Raw genomic sequence first — 20,486 nt, 5'->3', positions numbered from 1 at the left:
AAATGCTGAGATTTAAATAGCATGAACTTTACAAATGTTGAACTTCAAAATTTAAAGGTCATCTATTAAAGAATAATTACATTAACCAGTAAAAAAATATAGCATATGCATGACAACAACCATCTCTCTTTTTTTTATTTCCCATTACAATTTTTTTTTAAAACAATATTTTATAATGTGAATAAATAAATAACTAAATAAAAACCTCTATGCTAAATGCAGCTTCTTCCTGTATTTTTTCTTAATCGATATAAACCTATTTTGGTTAAATGATTTCATCCCAAATCTTCTGCCATCAGAAAAAATAGCATGAAACGATTGCCGGTATTAAAAAGCAGGGGCAGTGAGTCACAAATTACCAGACCAATCATAATCCTGATACACAATGGTAATAAGGTCTCCATCACCCAACATAGTCTTCAAAAGCTTGGCGTTCCTTCCTTCCAAGTAATTCAGGACCCACTCCAAGATTTCCTTCTCTTGTCCTCCAAAATCTTGGCTAAACCTGTTAGAGAAAATGCCAACGTTATGTGTTGCTTTAATCTCAGAGATGTCACCATCCCACTCCATCTAAAAACAAGAACCTTACCACTTGATGATCCGAGTTAAATAAACAGTTCTAAGTTCCCTATCAATTTTTATCCCTTCACTCTGAAAGTAGTCCTTGGCTGCAGATATGAGCTCATCTTCCACGTTGTGAGCAGTGAAAAACCTAAGCTTGGGGCTTGATCTTGTTCCTTTGCATAATCCGAAATGAATCAATGGATTCACTCTCATAGGAACCAGCTGCCATCATTTATTATGAAAAACAATGCATTCAAAAAAGTCGAACATTATGTAAAAGAAAAAAGAAAAAGGGAAATAGGGGGTATACATACATGTAAACGGCGGTCCTCTTTACTAAAGGGTTTGGTCAAAGAAAAAGGGGATTTTCGGTTGTTTCTGAGGATGCCATTCTCAATGATGCTGAGGGAATGAGGGTAGCCTCCAATGACGTACTGGAAATCCAAGAAAAAGGCTTTATTATCAAGTATTCCTTCGGGATGGCCGATGCTGATCACAGCATGGATCACCATTGCATTGTATAGGTTCAAGAAGAAGGCTAGCCTCTCATTTGGTGTGAATAATTGAAGATTTATCCTTTGCAGATCCCGAGTCAATTTTATATACCTGCTTCCATATATCAATACCCCATTTAACTCCTTTCCTTTATGCATTCATTAACTTTACCTTGTCTGTCTTAAATTTTGTCTCAGAAAACAAAACTCGAAATCAAATCCAACCCAATTCGATTTGGTTCGACTTTTTTATAATTCGGTTTGGATTAGGTTTATTTCATTAGATAAGTCTAAAAATATTATTTAAAAAATCCAATTTTTGAACAGATAAAGTCAATATATAAATTCATTTAAAATCCAAAACAAAACTCATTACTCCTAAATTTTATATATAGCTTTTATTATATTTTTATATATTTTTTATAATTAAATAAAAATAAATCTTACTTATTATTGTTGTTAAAACTTTCAAGAATTTAAGTTGGTCTCTTTTTAATCTATTATATACTATGTTCTTTTTTCTACTATTAACAATTTCAAGTTAGGGTTTTTTTTTATTGTCATTATATATTAAGAGTTGTAAAATATAAATAATTTAACATTTGATTATATTCCGTAAAGATTGAGAATGATCAATTTAAGGTTAAATTATATTTTTAACAAACATTTATAATTATAGATTTTACAAACTATTTTTTAAATAAATATATTAATTCAGATTTTATGTATAATTGAAAAAAAAATTAAAATTGTCAAATAGTGTTTAAGAAACATAAAGAAAAGATAATTTTGTCTAAATAAAACCCAAAGGCTCAAAGCTCAAAAACAATATAGAAACCCGAACCGAACCGATTTAGTAGAGTTTAATAATAATCGATATCTTATATTCATTGGTTTGATTTCAATTTGGAAAATGAAAAGAAAAAAAAAACCGATGTCAACCCTAAAACTGTCCACAAAAGTGAAAATGAGAAGCTCAAATCTACACTGCTTTATTTTTTGGTGAAATATAAGAACAAGACAGCTCGAACAACAAACACGATTAGCACGATTTAAACTTATATCACACTTAAGTTAGTGAACACCCTAACTATCAGACTATCATATGGGGTTCGTTTTAATTTTTCTTGTTAAATCCTAATATTTGACACATGTTGATATGGATAGAGATAGTAAAATTTAAGTTATTTCATAGATTTTGCATAGCTTAAAATTATCCTCTTATAATATAATTTATTGTTTTTCTTTTTTTTTGTATTTTATGTTTGTTTTATAGTCGATTTTTAAGGTTTGAGATTTTGAGTTATTTTCCGGACAATCTTTCCTAAAGCTCAAATTTGTGTTCTGCAACATATCTCAGCATTATTTGTGTTCTAGATGCATATGTTTTCAAAAGCTATGCAAATGTGGGGGCAATCGTTGCCTCAATCTGGCTCCATTATCTCTCTATAGATATGGAGATATAGAGATTAAAATATATGAAAAATGTCGATTGAGTTTTAACTCATATAATAATTGTTGTCAACGTAGAAAGATGTGGGTTCGGGTGCGCTGAAATGTATTATCCTCTTTATAGGTTAGGAAGTAGTTATGGATAGTTTTAGATATTATGTAAAAATATATATGATTAATAGAACTTATATATTGATAAAAATACCTGCGGAATTCTTCACTTTTGCTGATGCGGAAATAATCGACATGGAGTCTATCGTCAGAAACATAGCCATCCATTTCCACAATGGAAAACATTAACTTGGAAAGCCTATCCGCAATAAAAGATGCAGGTTTTGGTTCATTATCGTTGGTTGAACTTCTAAAGTTGAAGCATCCCATTATAAATGGTTCATGTTCTAGGAAACGATAATAATGGTACCCATTCTCAAAATCATTTTCCCTATAAAAAAAAAAAAGTAATGTCATGTAAGATTAAACTTCCTGTGATTCTATTTTTATTAATCAACAGAATGTTCCTAACCCAAAGACATGGTGGATGAAGTGCTTCTGGGCCATCATCTTCGCTGTTGCAATGCCCTACACCATCATCATTACCTGTTAACCTTATCATTGCTTTTTCTCAGATAATAGGACTTCAACCCTAACCAAGGCATCATATGGAATTTAAACCTTTTGAATCAAAATTCATGCATAGTTTAGATTTTTATCCTCTTTTCTTAAAAGCACTTAGAGAGATGAAATTAGAGTAGTTAACTATTTGAACTAACTAATAAAGTTAAATTGGATAAAATTATGTCTAATTAAGTATAGGGGACTAAAACCATAATTTGACCTTTAATTAACATAAGTATAATTAGATGAACGTCGTGGTTTACTGCAAATTATATATATACCTTTCTTCTGCCGCAGTCAAGGTGGTTAATAATGGCTTCCACCACATCAGGACCAGCAAAGCAACTCTTGACCATTTTCATCTTAATCAGACGGTCCTGAATGGGCAAGCTCTGTCTCAGAAACCTCACTACCCCCACCAATTCATCTTCTTTGTCTTCCTCATCGTTAATTCCATAAACCGGTACTTTGGGTGCTTCTTCGGGACATTTCGGACCCAACAATTCCTTCATTTTCTCATGCAATTCCCCACTCTCACTCAACGATTTCAGCGTCGCCAATCCGCCTATCAAGCTATCGTTAAAGAATATCTGAGGCACTTCGCAACTCTCCGTTCTTTCCATCAATTCATTCCCACTTTTGGTAAACACGTCGATGTTTATTTCCACGTATCTAAGCCCTTTTTCTTTAAAGAATTGACGAGCAGCGATCGAGTGTTCGCAGTTGGACTTCGTGAACAACGTTATTCGACCCCTTATTTGATCTTCTAGCCTTTCCTCTTCGCTTTTCAGCTTTACTATGACTTTCACGCCGGGGATTTTGAACTCCGTTACCTCGAAGTTTAACGAGTCGTTCTTCAACACGAAATCGCCACTGCCTTCTTTTAGCGACGATAAACGGTTCATGATCGCCGCTGAAAAGCTGCTGCTCCGATCTCTTATGTATTTCCCTATCAAAGGCATGCTTTCGGCGATGGACAATGACTGCGAACGCTCCATTTTTGGCTTCGGTGGCTCCGGTTTCGGGAGAGGAACTTGAGCCTTGCTGGTCGGAATGTATTTATTATGGCCATTGCAATTGATTTGATGATCAGCCTCCTTAGCAACGTCCGAATCTGGGGTTTTATTAACTTCAGTGGAATCCGAATCTTCTTTGTTTTCACTACTTTTTCCCGCCTCGACATCTCCATCTTGACCGGCCCTCCATCCGCCGTTGGGAATAATCTTCTGATCGGCATCGTGGACTTTGTCTTGCTCAGGGTTGATTTCTATTGGATTCATTATTGAAGAGGGAATTGAAAAATTGAAAAAGAAACAAGATGTATATATGTAAAGAAGAAATGGGAGTACAGAAGAGAAACCATAGCCATCAAAACGGAGAGATTTTAATGGAAGAAACAATATAGATAAAAGAGAAAATTTTGGAAAGCACCCAAAATACCAATGGTGGCCCATTCCCCACAATGAATTACAATTTTTTATTACTCATGTATCTACTTTTCTATAATTAATTAAAATAATTTTTATAATTATAAAACTAAATTTATATGTTATATATTTATATCAAATATTAAAATTTATTAAAAACTAATATTATATTAGTTTGAGTTCATTTGAAATGGTTGAGCATCAATGAGTAATGTTAGTGAAATTAGATGCATTTATTAATGGTGTTTGAAATATTGAGAAGTTAAATTCAGACATGTTCAGAAAGAAGCCAACAAAGTTGTGGACTGCATCGCTAAGATAGATGGTAGCATGATGACCAATTAATTATTTTTTAAGAGCCCCTTAAATATATAAGGATTTTTTGGAACATGATATTTAATAATCGTTAGTAGTCATAGATAATTTTTGATTTACCAGAAAAAAAAAACCACTATTGTATTGAGTATCCTAACGAGCACTTGAAAACTAATTATTTATTTATGAGTAAAAATTTGTCATTATAAGCATAAAAACCGTCAGCATAGATTCAAAAGACTTATAGCAACGGTCAAGGTATACAATTTTTTGATCTATACTGACAACTTGTTCTCACAATTTTTAATTAACCTTTTACCGACAGTTTTGTTGCTGTCAGTACATTACTATATGATTTTCTGACGCTCATTTACTGGCAAATTTCGTCAAATAATTTAAAAATATATACACCATTTACCAATGGTTTCCTTTACTAATTTTGTTTAACATTTTTTTTTAAATATCCATTGGTATAATTTAAAAAATATTAAAACAATTTATATTCTTAATTTCTAAATAATTTTTTTGATGTATGCATTTTTCATTATGAAGATTAATTTTATTAAAATACTAATCATTTAAAAGCACTAAATTAAAAGGTATTAAGTATGATATTTTGAATTATTAATTATATTTTTAAAAAAAATTTAACTATTAATTGTAATTTCATTTGTCTGCATTTGGGATTTTTTCTTTTTTCCCTGAGAGGGAAAGAATGTTTAAGGAAATCAATTATATCAACAATATTGCTCTTGTCCCCTCGGTGAAGAATCCAGAAGAGATTCTTGAGGCCTATTAGTCTTTGCAACTTTAGCTACAAAGTTATAGCAAAGATCATGGCAAATTAGTAGAGGCTTTTCTTTTTGGATAACGTATCTCCTTTTTAATCAGCTTTTGTTACAGGAAGTAGATTCAAGATAATATGTTGGTCGCCCACATAAGAAAAACTAACTTGGCTCTATGGCTATTAAACTTGATCTAAACAAGACCTACAATAGAGTGGAGTGCGGTTTTCTTGAGAGACTCTCAACAAAGCTAAGGTTCCATGATTCTTTAAACTAGAGAGTTATAGCATGTATCACAATAGTCAAGTTCTTGATGATGGTTACTAGGGGTAAGGGGCAATGAGTTTTTCCCTTAGCGAGGTTTGAGACAAGGTGAACCTCTTTCAAAAAGCTATGTTGAACTCCAAGTTCCAAGGCTTAGAATCAGCAACTAGGCCCTCTTTAACTCATCTCTTCTTTGCAAATGATTACCTTATCTGGCATGGCTGAATAATAAAATTATGCTACTATATTGAGGTTACTGTAAATTTTCAACAATATGTCTCGTCAACTAGTAAGTCTCAACAAGTTAGTGGTTCTTTTTTTGAAAATATGACACCTTAGATCAAGTGTTCTTTAAGAGATATACTCGGAGTCAATGATATAAGACATTATTCCAGATACCTGAAGTTATAGTCTATATGGAGTCCGAACAAGAAAGTGGCCCTGGACTTTGTATATGAAAAGATTAGGAATTGCTCAGGGATTGAGAGAGAACCTACTTTCTTAAATGAGACATGAAGTGTTTCTAAAAGCGGTTGTCATGGAAATTTGAGTCTCATCATGAAAGGGATAAGGCATTAGTTGAATGAATTGCTTACCACTTGCACGCCCTAAGAAGAGTAATGAAGGAATGGAGTTTAGGGATTTCGAACAGTTTAACATTGCTCTCCTCACAAAACAAGTATGGAGAATGATTTTTAACCCAGATGCACTTCGGGCTTGTCTCCCTAGGGTTTCTATTTTCCCTTAATATTTGGACTCTGCGATGTTGAGCTCTCCATCTTGGGATCTAGTTAAATAAGATCGTTAGAGCATGGGTGCAGTCAAGGCATTCTGATTTGACAAGATAGATTGGTACATGATTTGACATCTTTCCAGGTGTCTTCCCCCATTATTGATTTTGATTTGAGAATCTGGAAGAGCAATCTATTGTGATCATGTTTAGTCGCAACGAATGTAAGGCTATTGAGAAAGTCCTTACAGGTTCCCATAAATGCATGACAAATTTGTGTGGCACTTTTCACAATAAGATTTCTACAATGCTCGGTCTAGGTGCTAATGGCTTACCTTCACTACTTGTTTCCCGACGTGGATTTGATATTGGCAATGATATATCTTGTGACACTTCATGCTTGATTCGATTATCAAATTTGAATGTGTGACATCTCATTACGTTGTCAGAATAACACAAGCTAAATCAACTACAAATAACATATAACGCGGCATTCAAGCAGTTATACTTTCCTTACATTCTAAATCATTCGTATAAATAAATTAATGAATGCACATTAATCATATTCTAAACATTTGGGGGTTAAACGATTATTTTAGTTATTTTTACTTTGATGTGATCATGTCTCGAGACATACTTCCTCCGTTTTATTAATCTAGCTTCAATGTTTAGATGTCAAATTGTTGTTGTGGCACCCATCTAGGCTATTGAAGCTCTTGTTATCCATGCAATATGCATGGCTTGAGGAAACAAAAACTAGGTTCACCGCAAGTCATCTTTAAGTTTGGCTGCCACAATGTGACAGATCATCTCATCTTACCAAATTCATTCGATATATGGTTGGTATACCTCAACAGCTAAACTAGACATTCTGTACTCAATTCAGTGTTTTTCTCATGCTTCTTTTTCTTTTATAGACTTTGAAAGCAACATGGTAACAAATTGGGTAGCTAGGCATGCTAGGTTGGGTAATTGTCCTAATGATTGGGTAGCTAGGCCACCACATGAGCTTCAAACACTCCTGTAATTTTGTGGGGTTGTTAACTGTTGACTTTGAATAAAAAAATGTCGAAAGATGGAGGGTTTTTCTTTCCTTTCAAGAATATGGGATACCAATGATTTTCTTTTATCAAATGAAATTTTAAATGATAACGGGCTTTTTATTGCTGGCGTCTTATTGAGCTTCAAGCATAAGAGCATACGTTATGTTTTGGACCATCCCCTTTTATCATCTCTAAAAGCTCTTACAGTTTTGTAGGACATATTAAAGATATAATGTTTAATAATTATATAAGAGATATGATGTCTGAGATTAGAGTTTCTTTTCCCTTTTGTTAAAGAAAATGAGATACTGATAATATCTGCCGATTTGGATGCCCGGATCTTCAAAAAAAAGCATTCGTAGGTTTTTTTTTCCAAGGCATCACACAAAGAAAGCGGCAGCAAGAACACACCCATAAAACATACTGGCATGGACTGTGCCACAATTTTCAAACCAATCTCCTTGCCATCTTTTGACAGGAACCTATTTTTCCAACTATAGTCTATCTCGAACAAAGGAGAAAATTTGTTTCTTATTACGACCAACAAACAAAGGCAACTCCAAATATCTATCATGATCCAGAGATAATGAAACACCCAGCACCTGACAAATACTAACCCCAACATCCTGTTTGACATTGGCTCTAAACATGATAGCCGACTTCTGCAAATTCCAAACATCCTGTTCAACATTCTCTTCTCTTATTATTCCAATGTTTTTCCTTTCTCAGTCTTTTTTTCTATCAAATGCACTTAAATTTTATTTTTTTGTTCTTTGTTAAAACTTTATTCCCCTAAAAAACTGACATTCAAAATGAATATAGGTTGGCTGACACTTGACTTGAGAATGGTAGGTTTTCTATTACTCTAACTACAAGTCAACCTTCTTAAACAACCATTTATATATGTGACAGCTGTGGGTTAAGATTGAAACTTCATTCCCAGTCCTTCAATGAAAATAGTCTCCCTTACCTCCATCTCTGCATTATTGATTTCAGCTATCATGTATCAAATCAAACAGGCAATTTTAAGTCTTGCCAGGTATGTATGTTGCATCTCTTCTTGTAATTCATATGTTAGAAGCAAAACACATCCATGTCTAAAATTTCACAACAAACATTTATCCCAGACATTAATATTACCATGATACACGAAATCATCTATGTTAAGAACAACATTCCGTAAAATTTAAGAAAATTCAACCCTTCTTTTTTTTCTTTTTTTTCTTTTTGGTTCTTTTGGGTTTTTGCTTTTACATGTTGTATGGTACCAAAACAGACTGATATGTTCCACAATCTCTTTCCCTCAGAACTTACAAACCTTCTTACTTCGACCACACCCAAAGGTTTAGAATCCAGGGTCTAAGAGCAGCTCGTTGAGTACAAACACAACAAAAACCATCAGGTTTTACCACTCCCCCTATTGCTGTTTTCTGCTCTCTTTTTTTGCAGGTTGCACGATGACCCGTTTTTGAAATCGTTAATTCCTTCATAATTTGTCAATCATTCAGCGTATAGGATGATACTGGGTAATACCTCGTTTTGGTGGCAACTTCCTCAAAATGAAAAGGACTAAGGATGAAGGTAATATCTCCACCAACTGCCCATCAAAAGAAAACAAACCAACCAACAAAATTCATTTAAAATGTTCACTTTCCATATCTATAAGCAAGGCATGGAGTTCATGTCCCATGCTTAGCAATTATAACAATAGATATATTCAGTCTTAGATTGTTGAGAGAAAACCAAGTTTGACATCCTACTTAGATTGTTTTATTTGGTTATTTTGTGAAGTCGAAACTACTCGGTAGATAGTATATACCAACTTAGCCTATGTGATTAGTGTTTATATTAAAGTTGCAGATAAATAGCATTTGATTGACATGCAATAGAAATATATATAGGACAAGAATTGACACTCAAGGATAACATCAGATTGTAATATTAAGTAAAAATAATAAAAGCGATTCAGGAAAAAAAAAAGCATACAATTCAAAAATAAAACAAGAATCATATTTAGAATCCACCCACCATGATAAATCTATTTTCTATGATAATAGGCAAAGAAGTATATGTTCTTTAATTTAATTAGTAAAAATTAAAAAGCTTAACACATGGCTGCAGATGTAACTCACAATTATCAGTATAACTATTTATTTAACCTTAAGTTCAAGGACTAGGTTGCAATGAGGATAAAAGTTGGGTGATGGTGGTCTATTTGACCCAGGATACAACCTCTGGTCATAACAATACATGATGTTAAAACAACCCCGTTTTATATTTGACAGCAAAAATAGTCATCATTGCACTTAAAAGCTTCTTTGATGTAAAAATCTGATTGCAAAGACTTATAAATTGCTTGTCAAACTTGCAGTTTCTTGAAATATGAATTCTAGTTAAGTAAAAGAAGCATGCAACAATCATTTAATTTTTATATGGCAATAAGATGAGTTAAGAAACTTCCACACTGTATTTGAACATGAGTATCTAACTTACTAGCAATAAGCAACATAATACAACCATTCATCAAACTTACCAGGTAATATATTAAGTTTAGAATTGGATGGTTCAAAACATTAAGGTCAGCACCTTTGTCAAATGCATTAAAGCACATCTACACAAAAAAATAATAGAGCTCAAATTAGATAAGTTTTGGACAAATGATCAACGATTGATCAATTAGATAAATGATCTAAACCAACTAGCAGCTAAAGGGTTCAACTTGAATACTTCCGTTTTTTAACAAAAACGCTATAAACATTATATGCATCTAAAAGTTTCACAAAGACCAAATAAAACAAGCTTGTAGCCTTCTCAAGAGAAATACAAAGGGTTAGTAAAGCCAGAAAAGTCTACCATGATGCATCTGACTAGGAAACATGTGAAGCATATGGTTGTCACATAACCAACCTGCCCAATCCAAAAAGAAATAACAATCAAAAAATGCAAATGGATGGCAAAATTGTTGGACTCAAAACCACAACTGCATTAACGTAAATATATACTTCTTGCAACTTCTTACGCCGTCCTTTGGACTCTACAGGGAACCGCTGCAACATTAAGAAAAGCCTGCAATGACTGGATATGTTATTATATAGCTTTCCCATGCTCACACAATAGACAAGGTATTTTTACAATACGATCTAACAGCTATCTTAGAAAATGAACAAGGGCAAATGCAATTAGGAGATGATACAAGCAACATTGAACTACAAGAGTCGTCATCAATAATTTTCTCTGACAAAAGCCACATAACCAAGTATTCATTTCTAAATAAACTAATAATGAGTATAAATGTTTAGCAAAGCCTAAGTGTCTGTAACTAGGTGCACACATGTGATAAAAGCATATCCATATTAAAAAGTTTTAATTGAGCTGCATCATTACTATATTCTATATTCATTGTATGCAGATGCGAGTGTTTTGTAGTACAACATAGTGATATATTGCTTTTTTTGATATCAACATGATATATTGTTTATCATATGTAAATGTTTAACACACCTTTATCCTTCCTGGTTTTGTTATAACAGGGAAAAAACCACTCTTTTAAATCACAAACCAGATATCAAAGCTTATGTAATCATATAAAAAGAAAATGATATAGAGGTTTTAAAATGTGTGCTCCCTAAACATAAACCAAATTATCACACTAAGCTAGCTCCAATGCCAGTAAAACAATTAGACACAATACAATAAATGTCAATGCAGTTACCTTCCACCATACAGTAAAAAGCCAAGTGCCGCAAACAGTGAAACACCTGCCCATATACAGTGAGGATCAAATATTCATTCATTATCGAAACAAATTACAACTGGATTAACATTTATAAAGAATCTAAACTAAGTGATTATCCTGAATCATGGTACATCAACAGAGCACCAAAGTTACTCAACAGTTAACTACAAAAAATCTACTAAAAACACCAAAAAGACTTACCTGCAAAGAACATTTTAGATAGAATGACTAAAACTGGGATATATTTCCACCACAATATCAGCCACATTGCAATCTGAAATCAAGTACACCCAGCCTCATGTTAGAGAAACTTTGTTAACATCTTGTCAGAAGCAATGATCCAAAGGAAATCAAGTATGCAACAGCACTTACAAAGGTGACAGAATCACTAAACTTGCTAGATAAGAAAAAATATATACCTATGTTACTTAGACTCGGGTGTGAGTGTCAGATACGAGTATGTATCCGACATAGATATGGTTAGTTTTTCTAAGTTTTTCTATGTATTTGAAGGATCCTAGGAGGTCATATCTTCATATCCGTGTTTCGGACATAAATGTCGGTCATGGGTACTTCATGAAAAATGGAGAGTCCGAACAACTTAGATATATTTTGTGGGTTCATATTTACTACTAAAATTTGCAAGTGCTAGAAACATCCTTGCATTGTTATAACAAAAGAAATAGCGTAATCTAACCTACTAACCTATTTTATGGTTTATCCCTCATCCAACTAATGGCAAATTAAATATCATATTCTTCTAACCTTCTAAAGTCTGCAAATGCTATATAAACCCTTCGCTACTAAACATGGATAGAATATGTGACAAATCAAAAAACTAAGTTATGTGAAACTATATAACATCATTGTTCTGGACCAAACATTACTCGCTTTCAAACAGAGAGAAAAACAATATCAAATTCTCCTTTCTTATGGGTACTTTACCGAAATAATAGAACATAAATACCACCTGAATAGTATAAACCACAGCATTAATTGTAAAGAAACTAGGCCTCAATCCATCAGTTGATACAGCGCGTGCCTGTTTACGATAAACAAAGTATAAGATAAAGTCTCATAAAATTAGAAAGGAGGAGGCAGGGAGGCAACTCATAAAGCTCAAATAACCTAACCTGGTAGTAAATTTCAGCCCAAAACAAAATCAAAAGTGCATATGTCGTGAAGAAAGCTAGACTCGGCATGTCAAGCAAGATATGTTGAACAATCTAGAAAAGATGCGAAAATCAAGCAACAAATTATGAACAGCTTAAGTCCGAGTATATATTTTCAAAAGATAAATGCAATAAGCAATGGTGTCCCAAACCTCTGGATGTAAATTCTGCACACTCCGTCGGAAAACAAAAACTAAGGCGCGAACTGTGTTAAAAAAAAAAGGAAGAAGAAGAAGAAGAAATCGCGTTAAATACAGAAACCAAAATACTAAAAAAAAAAACTTTCATCAAAATTTTATAAATACAAACCCCCATTCACCAGAAAATTTAGAAAATGAAAGACTTTCTGCGTGGTCCAACCATACTCGGGAACTCTCATTTGTATCCGAATCAATTGAACCTAAAAATATCAATTAACGACAACAACGTTAAGACCATAAATATACTAAAACAGAATCTTAATTCCACTTGATTTCTTAAATAAAAATTTATTATAGCATTAAAAAGGTGCAGAAAGCATTAGGAGGTTAGTTTTTAAAATTAATTAATTATTAAAACGCAATCAAACCAAGCTAAGCTCTAATTAGAGAAAGAAAAGAGATAAAAGGGAGGAGAAGCATACGAGAGCAACGGCGGCGACGAGACCGTAAAGAGCGGCGAGAATGTGAAAAATACGATCTTGCCAGAGCCGTGAACCTTTAATGTCACGCCACCAATTGGCTGTGTCCTTCAGCTTGTATGCTATCGCCGCCACATCGACGCTGTAACTCTCCATCTCTCACTCTGCTTTTCTGTTTTTCTGAATGTATATATATTTCTTACATGAAAGAAGAATCACAGCACTAAAAATCGAAAAATCATAATTAAACAAAAAAAGGAAGTAAAAAGTTTGGATTGAGTTTGTGCTGTGGATTTTTTCTTTAGCTTTTAAGCAAACAACGGCGGTGAAAAAGGGGAGCCGTGGAAATTTTGGAAGAGGTAAGGGGTGATTTTCTACTTTCGTATATCATTATTGAATTGAATTATTTATTTTGTCTGTGGAAGAAGATACTGGTAATAAGAGGTAATCAGTTAGAGAAATATTAGGATAATACGGATGTATGATCTTAGGTGTCTTTCAGGTGGCCGTCATTTCAGCTGCCAACGACATGTGACCTCTATACGGTAGAGGTGGCATTTGAGATTTAAAATGTTATTGGATATAAAGAATATATTATTATTATGAATATCTTATTGACTGGATGTTTATCATGATCAACATAAAGTTTTGATATACTTTAAATTCTAATAGTTATTAAAATTAGATTTATACTTCTTTTATACTTGTTATTCTTATAAGTAGAGACTATGATGAAGTATTGTAATCATACCATTAATCAATAAATCTCTATTGCTTCCTGTATTTTCTCTGTTCTTTAGTCTCTATATCTCTCTTTATTTTATAATAATTATGATTATTATATAAGAAATTATTGCCCATTCAGTTTTAGTTTGACTGGGGAGGATGTGGATTCGAGTGCACTGAAACAAATTATCCTCTTATTTATGGGTTGGGGAGGGGTATGAATAATTCTAAGCATTGTCTTACAAATAGCGGATATAATTTGAACCTATAGTGATATTGTTAAGAAAAGAAATTATTTAAGCTAATATATCAACAAATCACCACATTTCTTAAAAGAATAATCAACTTTATTTTTTTTATCCAAAAGAAGGTTACGAGTGATTTTACGCAAGAGTGTTGAGAACCACAAGTTATTTAGGAATTAAGATTAAGAAAAATATTTTTTGGGAAGAAAAGTCGTTCTCCTTTGTTTAGATAGAGGGGGATCTATATAAAGTGGTTAGCAATGTAGCATGTGCCTCATCGACTGAGCACCTTACTATGTAAAGGTAAAGGTATAGTCATAGAGAGTAATGTGGCTTTCGAGTTAGACAAGCTCTTGCCTGGGTGACTGTGCTTTTGAGTTGGGCGACCTTGTACCTAGGCAAACTTTTCTTGTTAGAGTATTTATTCAAGGAAATTTGCTTTTGCACAAGGTAAAGTCTTCTTGGATGATTCTTGTTGAGGCAAGGTGGTATGGGTATAACAATTTCCCTCCCTAATTAAAGGGTTGGTTATAAAGTGATAAGATTTTTCTTTTATTTGTGATGATTTAGAAAAAGCTAAGTTATGCCTTACACTGACCTTGACTTTTGGTACTTAGGAAAAGTTTTAGTTTTTCTTGAATAGGTTGGTACTTAGGAAAAGTTTTAGTTTTTCTTGAATAGGTACTTCAGGATTCATGTAGAGGCATGTGAGTTGCGTCAGATGTTGTGACCCTGTCATTTCATTTTTTATATAACTTTTCATTATTTAACAATTTTCATTTAAATCTTCTTTACTTGTAAGATTTAGGATATATTGAAGGAGTTCCATTTGGGTAAGTCTGTTTCTTTTTTTTTTTCTTCTTTTATTGTTTTTGTTTGGGATTTTGTTGTCACCTTTTCTAAAATAGTGGCTTTTCTGTCATGTTACCTTTGTTTTGTGGTTTTGTAGTGTTATGTTTTTGGTTTTTGGGGTGGTCATGGCTCATAAAGTGAGGAAAAAAAAGATAGAGAACTAACCCCTCTGTAGGAGTTGACTCATCTTCTAAAACTTTTGTTATAAAAAAATTTGATATCCCTATGAAGGGCAATTTGTGGGAATGTACCATTAAGGAAGAGGAGGAGGAGATGATGGCAATATTGGAACTTCGGGGAATCAAATTGCCTCATTACGAGTATCATTTTGTTGTATTGATAGGATTCATTGAATGAGTGATGTCTTGAACAATGAGAGGGGCTTCCTACCTCTTCATATACTTGATGTAAATTTCTATCCACCCTTTGCATTGTTTGTTCATCATTGTGTTAGGCAATTATGGCATTGCCCTTAGTCAATTAGCAAAAGCCTCTAAGCCTATTTTTTTTAGCTTTTCTTCTTGGATTGTAAGATGAGGCATGAGTTGCCTATCTTAATAGTTTCAAGGTTTTGCACTCACTCAATATTTAGACAATAATAAGAGCATAAGGATGTTTTGTTTTATTATGCATTATTATATAAATATGTCGGTATATTTTTGGAAAAATTATCCGCATTTGGAAAAATGTAAATGCATCTACATAGAAAGTAAATTGATGGATTCCTATTTCTCAAAAAATGGATCATGTCTTCATTAAAGCAATGTGTTTGTGCCCAACCTAAAGTAAATAAATGGATTCCTATTTCTCATAAAATGGACCATGTCTTCATTAAAGCAATGTCATTGTGCCCAATATAAAGGGTGGCACTGCTTGAGGATATTATTATCATAAGAAGGCTAGCAACCCTTTGAATATCAATGAATTGTTGACTCTAAACAACTTTTAGTTATAATGTTTTAAGGGAAAAAGTCTCAACAATAATAAGGTTGGCTTGTATGGCTTACTTGGACAAGGGTTGGATGGTCAATAAATGATCAAGACAAGCTAGGAAAAGTAATAATAAGAGCTTCTTGAACCTAAAAATTACATTTTTTGATATGTTAAACACTATGTGAAGATGAAACATAAAAAAAGATCATTTGATTGGTTTTGTGAATGGAGGGGATTCATCAAATGACATATTGGATAGTAACTTGACAAACTTATTGGAATTCCTACAAATGAACCTAAAATGGTGAAGGTGAGGGTTTCTAGTAGTGTATAAGTAAACCCTTTTGTTTCATATTCGAGTTGGTATCTTCTTGATAACAAATGAGAGTTTGCAAACTCTTTGTGGTCAATGGATCCTGATGGATTTGTATTATTGTAATGTTTCAGAACTTGGTTTCAGTATTGATATTTTTTTTATCTTTTGTTTTTTAGAGAGTGGCTCACATTTTGGTGAACCTACTTATAAAAAAACTTAAGGTTGGTTTTAGTAAGAGACCTCGAGAGGATTTTTCTTTAGAATTGCCAACCTCACATCCATTTCTCCTTTCTTTGATGAGGGGCATGGTGATTTGCAAGGGGGTTAATTTACAATGTTTGGTTTATTTATAATGTAATTGTAGTTAGCATTTAAACAACTTATGGTCATTTAAATTTGAGGGATGTTTAGCTTATTATCACCTATAGAATCCCCATATCTTTTGACATATTATGGTCTTGTGGTTTTGAATGGAAGGCTTGGAGGGATAAGGAGAGGGTATTTGGTAAATTTAAGCTTCCTACTAAGAGTCCTTAAATTGTTGATAATGGTGTTGAAGAATCAAATGTTATCAGTGAAATTACTTCTTGTATATTGTCCTAAACGTTTTTTGCACACAAAATAAAATGGAAGCAAATATTGTCTCATTGGTTATCTAATGTTTAACTAGTACTAAGCAGTATTATATCGTTGGATCATAATACGAAAAGACAGCTTGTATTAGTAAATAACATAAACATGTCATTGGTTTAATCAGAAATGAACAAACCAATTGAAAGACTAATATGTCATTTATCAAGTCTGAATTGAGGAGATGCTTTATCTTGAGCATCAGAATGGATGACTCTCAAAAGATAGAGACATAGAAGCGACTGACTAAACTAACAGTACATCAAACAGAACATAAGTAGAATAAATCCTAGATTCGTTTATGGATTTATTTACTTGTAACATACATAGTGTGGTATACCCTAATCCTGAGTGGATGATGGGCTATGCATGCATGACTTATATACTTTGATATAAGTAAAAGTTCAAGTTCAAATAGAAAAGGAATAGAAAATTAGTGTGTTGGGTATACAACTTCTACAATATGTACCATCATTCCACAATAGTGGAATTCGTCGTCCAACTAAAGGGTAAATGATATCCTATCATCGTCATTACGTGATAGATGAAAAGTAAACGTGGTCACGAGTCATTTGTCTTCGTGATAAATGACTTAATTACTATTTTATAGTAATTTTTCCATGCAGAAAAATGTAATGGTTACCATAAGATAAAATCAGATCATATTAGAAGAATGGATTTATCAAAGAGGTTAATGATACCTATGATGGTAACACACTTATGACAAGGTCATTGGACGAGCACTTATTATGTAGCTTTCGTAATAGTATGTAATTAGGGAGAGCTCAATCATGATATTATAATGGAATGAGTTTGTGACTAATAAGTTTATAATTAATAGGTGAAAAGTTGGAAGTTAAGTATAATTTATTTGATCCCTAATTATATATGTCCAATCGGTCCATTCGTTAGCTCGTTAAAACTAGAAATGAATTGCATGTAGAACTAAATAGATAGAAATGAACAAAAATAAATGGAAATGATGAAGTAAGAAAAATGGGTCGCATTCACAAATGAATGCGTTTTCTCGCTAAGTACAAAAATGACTTGAGAATTAATTTAAGGTTTTCAAATTATTATTAATTAAATAATTAGAGTTCGAAAATGAAATTAAATTAATTAGTCATTGTGAACCTGTTGAGTAAGGAAATTAAATATACTTCCTCATAGATTCTTTTAAGGTAAAGTTGTTATGAATTTAATGGAATTAGAATTGGGTTGAAAAATTATTTAATTAAGAAATTAATATAGTTAATTAAATTAACTAAATTAATTGAATAAATAATATTTTTTTGGGAAATAAAAAGAAATGATTGGATTAGATTAAATTATAATGTGTTGAGTCAAAAGTTTAAAAACACATATAATTGAACTCAATACATGAAAAGTCCAATCTGCTTCACATAACATATGAGGGGTAACAACCATAAGGAAAATTAAGAAGGTGTGCCACGAACCTCTCTCTTAGTTAGACCATGAAAGTGTTTTGTATTTAAATAATATTATTTTACAAAAACTTATTCAACATGAATTCTTATACCTTTTCTTATAAATAGATGTCACTGATTCACTTAAAATCAGAAGTTTTGCTACAACGTTATTTTGTTAGAAAATAGTGGGGATTGACAATCTAAAAATAAATTATATTTTCTAGGAATTATGATATTTGTCGATTTCTGATGGTCGCTAAACTAACTAAAAATTCGACTAAGGCAAGCAAACATATCGAACAGTAGTATAGTTATGGTGAGACCGGTAATATCGTATCCACGAGGACTAAAAGTACTAGTAATTGCTATCTTTTTTATTATCTAGCCTAAGAATTAAGAGAATGTGTTATCTAAAACTAATTGTCTAATTAACTAAGATTGCGACAGAGATTAAAGTTGGAAAATACTTTTGGAAAATTGATGGAGAAGACAATACCCAAAGAAGAATCTACCTAGACTTCACTTATTACTTCTGAATTAGATGATTTATTCACTTGACTTAATCCGTAGAAATTCCTAATTTATGTTAATATCTCTCTCGAGACTAAAAACAATTGACTCTAGGTTGATTAATCGAAATCTCTTTCTAATTAAAACCACTATTGTCGCATTAACTCGATCTATAGATTCCCTTATTAGATTTGACTCTAATCCGGTAGATTTATGTCGTCCTATCTCTAGGATTGCATGCATCTCCGCTTAATTATGAATGATCTACTCTTAAACAGGGACTTTTGCTCCATTGAATAAGCACATCAAAAAACCTGAATTAATATTCTAGAATATTAAAGCAATGATTAAACTCACAATTAAGAATAAGAATAAGTATTTATCATATAATTCAAATAGTAATAAGATTCGTTTTAGGTTTCATCTCCCTTAGGGATTTAGGGTGTTTAGTTCATGATAATGGAAAACATCTCAAAATTGGGAAAACAATAAAACATAAAAAAACCCAAAGAACTTCTAAGGAAATTGAATGGAGATCTTCAGTCTTGAAGTAGATCCTGCTTCCGAGCTGATTTCGATAGTTGTCCTTGAGTATTTCCTGCCTTCTACTTTGCGCGTCCCTTTAATCCTCTTCTAGGGTGTTTATGTAGACTTTGGAATGCTTCAAAACCCTCAAAATTAGCCTTTTCCAAGTAGAATTAGACTTGGGCTCGACAGGGACACGGCCGTGTGCCACGCCCGTGTGACAGTGCTCAGGCAGTGTGTAATTCTGACTTGATTTAGTGTCAACAGGGACATGACACATGGTCATGTGTCCTGCCCGTGTGCCACACACGGGCGTGTGAAAGTACCTAGTCCGTGTGGAACACTAAAATTAGCATATTTTTTCTGTTTTTGTCCCGTTTCTTGCTCTTTTCGCCTTCCTATGCTCACCTAAGTATAAAACATGAATTTAAAGGATTACGAGCATCGAATTCAATGAAACCAAAGGAAAAATCATCCATACATATGCCAAGCATGGGATAAAAATATTTATATATTATGGTTTATCAATTTCTATTGAGAGGAATTACTTTCCTACTAAAAGTAATTATATCATGTATTTTCTATAATTTGGTTCATGTTGGTAGAGCCTACACTCGAAGCAATTCAAGATATGAAGATAACAGAGGTCGTTCAGTTGAAAGCCAAGATTGACTTGTTTCCATCTCGCATAAAACACAAGCATTATTTGGTTAAACTCTATTATTATAAATATCATAGAAGGGCTCGGTTTTCAAAATTTTTAAATCCTCTACTATAACTATAAAAATGATATTCTCAATTGATTTTTCCAACAATTGGTATCAGAGTCAAGCTGTGCTATGTTTATAGTATAAATTGATATCGAATTTTCTCTCTATTTTTCATGTTTGGTTAATTTTGATAAGATGTGACATTCTTTTAATTATGTGTATGTTTTGGGTTATATATGTAAATAAATGTATTTATATTTTATTATATATGATAAAGTAATTTTGTCAAAGTTATGATTCTTAAAAATTAGATTGAGTGTAATTTTAGGTTTTAATAAATTTTGGGATATGTAATTAGATCATGAACTATCATTTCCATTTAGTTTTTGTTTT

General features: G+C 32.6%; 2 protein-coding genes and 1 long non-coding RNA gene across 4 annotated transcripts; 1 reads left to right on the top strand and 2 right to left on the bottom strand.

Moving 5' to 3' along the window:
- Window positions 1-10: 10 nt before the first annotated feature.
- On the bottom strand, window positions 11-4,557 carry LOC107913493 (uncharacterized). Its single transcript, XM_016842099.2, has 6 exons — window positions 3,407-4,557; window positions 3,034-3,089; window positions 2,716-2,952; window positions 879-1,170; window positions 590-786; window positions 11-505 (listed from the first exon to the last, which is right to left on the bottom strand). The coding sequence occupies exons 1-6, from the start codon at window positions 4,403-4,405 to the stop codon at window positions 349-351; spliced, it is 1,938 nt and encodes a 645-aa protein (XP_016697588.1). The 5' UTR covers window positions 4,406-4,557; the 3' UTR covers window positions 11-348.
- Window positions 4,558-7,978: 3,421 nt separating this feature from the next.
- LOC107913492 (uncharacterized) lies at window positions 7,979-11,145 on the top strand. The gene is made up of 2 exons (XR_001688534.2): window positions 7,979-8,728; window positions 8,997-11,145. It is a non-coding gene; the product is annotated as an uncharacterized lncRNA (long non-coding RNA).
- LOC107913491 (tobamovirus multiplication protein 3) lies at window positions 8,793-13,994 on the bottom strand. Of its 2 annotated transcripts, none has more exons than XM_041084474.1 (11): window positions 13,220-13,994; window positions 12,907-12,997; window positions 12,750-12,802; window positions 12,559-12,651; window positions 12,396-12,467; window positions 11,627-11,699; window positions 11,402-11,447; window positions 10,692-10,764; window positions 10,543-10,596; window positions 10,223-10,300; window positions 8,793-9,286 (listed from the first exon to the last, which is right to left on the bottom strand). In XM_041084474.1, exons 1-11 carry the CDS (start codon window positions 13,370-13,372, stop codon window positions 9,194-9,196), a joined length of 879 nt encoding a protein of 292 aa, XP_040940408.1. In that variant the 5' UTR covers window positions 13,373-13,994; the 3' UTR covers window positions 8,793-9,193. The 2 variants fall into 2 exon arrangements, with proteins under 2 accessions (XP_040940408.1, XP_016697586.1); XM_016842097.2 differs by having other exon boundaries at window positions 10,692-10,755.
- Window positions 13,995-20,486: the final 6,492 nt, after the last annotated feature.

The sequence above is a fragment of the Gossypium hirsutum genome, chromosome A13, assembly GCF_007990345.1.
Source record: "Gossypium hirsutum isolate 1008001.06 chromosome A13, Gossypium_hirsutum_v2.1, whole genome shotgun sequence".
Taxonomy (NCBI): Eukaryota; Viridiplantae; Streptophyta; class Magnoliopsida; order Malvales; family Malvaceae; genus Gossypium; species Gossypium hirsutum.
This window is presented reverse-complemented; position numbering and strand designations above follow the sequence as displayed.